Raw genomic sequence first — 4425 nt, 5'->3', positions numbered from 1 at the left:
CCAATTTTGGGATCAATAAAGTTGATCTTAATCTAATCTACTATCTAATTTCAAATATATAAAATAAAATGTCACATACATAATGCATTTGGATATTTATTGGTTCATACATTTATGCAATAAAACATATATATGCAACAAAATCACGTCTCCCATCCTCAGATATTCCGTCTGTGTGGTAGCACTGGACTGCATTAAAATCAACGATGTTTATTTTTTTAATTAACAAGGAGGGCAGAATTTCTCAATACGATATATTTATAGGAATACTTTTGGCAGGAATTCCCTTTTATACAACAAAACATTTTATCACATCATGAATTCATTCAAGACATAATATAAACGCATGTCTGGATGTGTTAATAATATACACAGGTCAATGTCGCGGGGGGTTTTGGGAGGTGGCCCCATAGTGACTATGGGTGGTGCATTTACTAGGAGCCATTCAAAGGCTGCGATTGACATGAGACAAGTCGTCCTTCTGCTTAACCAGTAAACGGGAGCCTGGATCTGGGGGAATATTAGTGCAAGACAAACATCAATGTTTGAATCATGTCTTGAGGCGGACTTCCATACATGTCAGGATGCTCTTCATTTGATGGACACAGGCTGCGCCGATTGAATACTTCTCTCCGTGTCTGAAACGGTCGAAATTATGTTCCCAGATATTTTGTGTGTGATATTATTCAGCACTATGCGCATCGCATCATCTTTGGAGCTGCAACTTGGAATGTAAGTGATGTGTTGTAATTTAGATCGTTTGTACTGTTTTTAATTTGCACACTTAGCTCAGGTTTTATTGAACAATAAATCCGGTGAATTAGAAAGTTTTAAGTTTACATGCTTAAATAGGCCAGGAGCAACGTGTCATAGCCTACATGTTAAAAACACCGTTAGCCCAAGTTTTACAAGTTATTTAACTTTGTCTGTAATTCTGTTACTTTATAGTTTATTCCGTTCAATGCCCACTAGGAGTCGCTCTTTCAGGTCCCTTATGAGGATGGATCTGTGTTTTTATAGCACTGCTGTAACTTGCATCTGCATAATAGCTTCCAGTGGAATGTGTTGGGTTTTTTTTTATTGTATAGTACTCTACCAGAGGTTCCCGAATTTAAATAGACTTTGCTGGACATGATTGAAGGAATAGTTTTCATTACAAGCCGAATACTTCCTCTAATTAACTTCAGGCTGCTGTTTATTGAAGCCAGATGGATTTTGGAGGACACCTCTGCATAGTTTACCTGCACTTACAACACAGACGGATGGTGTATAATGAGCATGTACACATCAGTGCATGCATGCCAACATATGAACATGCAAAAACAATTCAGGAGGAGAAAAAATAACTGAATTAATTTCCTGTGGAATTTCATTGGTTGTTTATGGCATGCTGTAGGCAGTGTCCAAACCATGGGCAGCTTTTTTTTCCTGGATCTTAATTACGCATATTGCACCAATCAGGAAGCTGTATAATTGTTTGACAGTGTCTGTGATGAGCTGGTGTTCATGCAACTGAACATGTGTAGAACATGTGGAAGTTCATGTCTGTTGGAATGCATACATTGACTCTGCATCGTGCTGAGACCACCATCAGAAGCTCTTTAGTTTACCTCTCAACTCAGTTAACTAACTACCTCAACATATAGCGCAGAACAACAAAAATGAAAGTCATCATAACAGTATATTATGTTTTTTTAATTTCCGAAGTCTAAAACAGTATTTTTGATTGTCCATGCACAGGCCAAATGTTTGTGCTGACCAGGAGATGTCCATGGTGGGGGGGCGTCAGCCTTGTGTTCAGGCTTTCACCCGCACGGTTAAGGTGTGGAAACAGGGCTGCACCAGCCACAGATGGTGTATGGGCCACGAGAGAAGGTAAGAGAAATTATACTTTTTCATTGACCATGAAGACGAAGCACAGTAGGTAGGCGCTGCAGTAGCTGCAGTAGATTAAGTCGTGATGGAGTGTTTTACACATTGACTCGCTGCACAAGTCTGAGTTTTTCTCATCAAGTGCCATTGCTAAGTCTTTACCATTTATAAGCTTGACTGCAATGACTGGGGCTGAAAAGAGAGACTCTCTTTCTCTTTGCCTGCTCTGTAGGTTTTGAGATCATAGCCCTAAAGTCATCTATTTCATGTTATAGTAAGTTGAAATAACTATAGAGCACATATCATCTTAATAGATCTGTTATATTATATAATAATATATAGTAATATGTATACACCTCTAATGTAACTTCCAGAATATCCTGTTATGTGTCTATGACAAAATGTCTCCTTCTCAGGACATCATACTACACAGTGTACAGGCAGGTGTACAGCATGGATATGAACACAGTCTATAAGTGCTGCCCTGGCTGGATTCAGAAGGGTGAAGAGAAAGGCTGTCTGCATAGTGAGTGATACGATTTTATATACATATATATATATATATATAAATAAGACTAGTTCTGATATTGTTATCAAGTTGTTATATATATCATTTTGAAAATTAATACAATAATTGAACTGGGAAAGTGTAAATTATATCAGCAGCCTTATTATTATATATGATATGTGGTACCTGCAGGGGTGTGTGGTGCCAATACATGTTTCAATGGAGGCCAATGTGCAGAGACTGGAGACCAGATATGTCAGTGTCCAATGGGCTTCAAAGGAACACAATGCCAATATGGTGAGTTTTCATTCCCACCTGATAAAAAAATGTAAATAAACGTGCATCCTCCATTCCTTTGCATTGCAGGCGTTCATATACAGTGTACAGCAATGAACTAGCGCAGCTTTGTGAACCACTGAAGTGACTTACATCTTCAGAGGACAACATGTTGTTAAAGCTTTAACAGGCCCAGGTTAGACCTTATGCTTTTACTCTGCAGAATGGGCCTGTAGTAGCTGTGATTGGATGAGGCTGCTCTGCAGGGGTCTCTGGGTAGTTAAAGGTAGAAGAAGTGCTCTCTGGGTAGTTAAAGGTAGAAGAATTGCTCTCTGGGAGGAATGGTTTCCTTTGAAGGTTGGAGCCTGGAGCTAACCCAGCTATGCCTCCACTCCATAAAAACTGTATGCATGGAGTTGTAGTTTCACATGATTAAGAAAAAAAAAGCCTATAGGACAAATTTTGTCACATATAACAATATTTCAGGAATAGTAGTTCAACATTTCTTTAATATATTCGATTACTCAAATTTGTTTTTGTTGTGACAAAGTATCACCTAAAATGCAAGTGAGCAAATTTCCCAAAATTTCAAAAGCAATTCCTTTAAGATGTATCTAATCAGTTATGATCACTTACTGAGTTGTATTTAAAAACTAAGAGCTTATTAACCTGAGAATTCATTAAATTAAAAACATTTCTTTGTTAAAGACTTTGAGGTCTTTACTGAGGACATAAATGCCCCAGTAACCTCAGGCTCAGACTTCTAAACAAGGTAGTTCCACCTACAGAGCAACTGAATAGTGACCCCCAGAGAGGGAGCCTGGGATCTGTCGTCAATAAATGGTAAACACTTACAGTAAGCAGTAAACAAAACCTGATTGTCCCTATTGCCTGTGAGCATTGTCTCGTTACCATCAGCGTCTGTTCTTTCTACTGTCCAAACCCCTGTGGTCTACGTCAACACGCAAACAGGAGGATGGTTGTTAGTGTTTTGGAAGAGTCCTGCTGAGACGGAATGGTGAACAGAGGATATTTGGCTCCTACCCCCCACACAAACATACACAGACACACACTGCAAAGGCTTTCCTGTTTGATTCCTTGACTTTCCCAGGAGAAAGGGTCTGCCTGCAAGGGCTTTTAAACAGTTCTTCCTCTTGCTTAGACATTTCACAGGAACGTGTCGTTGTTTGTTAGAGGTAGCTCTCCCGTGCGTTTGTTTTGACATGGACTCTTTGGTTTTCACACATCAGAGTGACAGATTGGGAACAGATAGAGATATTAGCTGTAATCAGAGTTCCTCTAGGTTTATCTTGCTCTATGGCACATCCTGTGCTGCAAACTCATCTTGCTCCTCTCTTTTTGTAAAACGTTTTTCCTTCTCGCATCTCTCGAGACAGACTTATCCTCACTCCTCTGCCAAAATCATTATACCATAAGAAAGGCAGCCAAGCTCCTGTGTTCAGCCAGGCTCCTTCACTGAACCTCTGGTCAGTGCAGAGGCATATACACCAATAATCCTGTATTGTTTGAGCCCAGGCGTTTTTTAGAGCATTTCAGCTGTATTCTGTCTCCAAAAAATACAGTTTCCGAATCCTTTTGTAAAGTCTTATATGGTCCCTACTACTAAGATACTTCTGTCTAAGTTTCCTTGTTAAATAAAGGAAACATATGCTTTTGTTATTCTTGAACTAGAGTGGCCTGATTACCTGGGGTACACAATGCAAGACTATTATAAGCTTATGACAATGCTCTGTAGAGAGTAATAACAG

At 39.2% G+C, this 4425-nt stretch overlaps 1 protein-coding gene across 1 annotated transcript in view; it reads left to right on the top strand.

Annotated features, from left to right (window-relative positions):
- Window positions 1–462: 462 nt before the first annotated feature.
- The window catches only part of zgc:158328 (uncharacterized protein LOC567225 homolog), a 57280-nt gene continuing 53317 nt past the window's right edge, over window positions 463–4425 (top strand). Inside the window, exons 1-4 of the mRNA XM_035679975.1 lie at window positions 463–732; window positions 1741–1875; window positions 2289–2398; window positions 2573–2677. Of these exons, the coding sequence (XP_035535868.1) occupies window positions 656–732; window positions 1741–1875; window positions 2289–2398; window positions 2573–2677 (427 nt within the window). The 5' untranslated portion in view covers window positions 463–655. The remainder of the gene's footprint in view (window positions 733–1740; window positions 1876–2288; window positions 2399–2572; window positions 2678–4425) is intronic.

The sequence above is a fragment of the Morone saxatilis genome, unplaced genomic scaffold, assembly GCF_004916995.1.
Source record: "Morone saxatilis isolate NCDOM2014 unplaced genomic scaffold, NCSU_SB_2.0 Contig8, whole genome shotgun sequence".
NCBI lineage: Eukaryota > Metazoa > Chordata > Actinopteri > Moronidae > Morone > Morone saxatilis.
The sequence above is the reverse complement of the archived record's forward strand: the minus strand, read 5'-3'. Positions and strand labels throughout refer to the sequence as shown.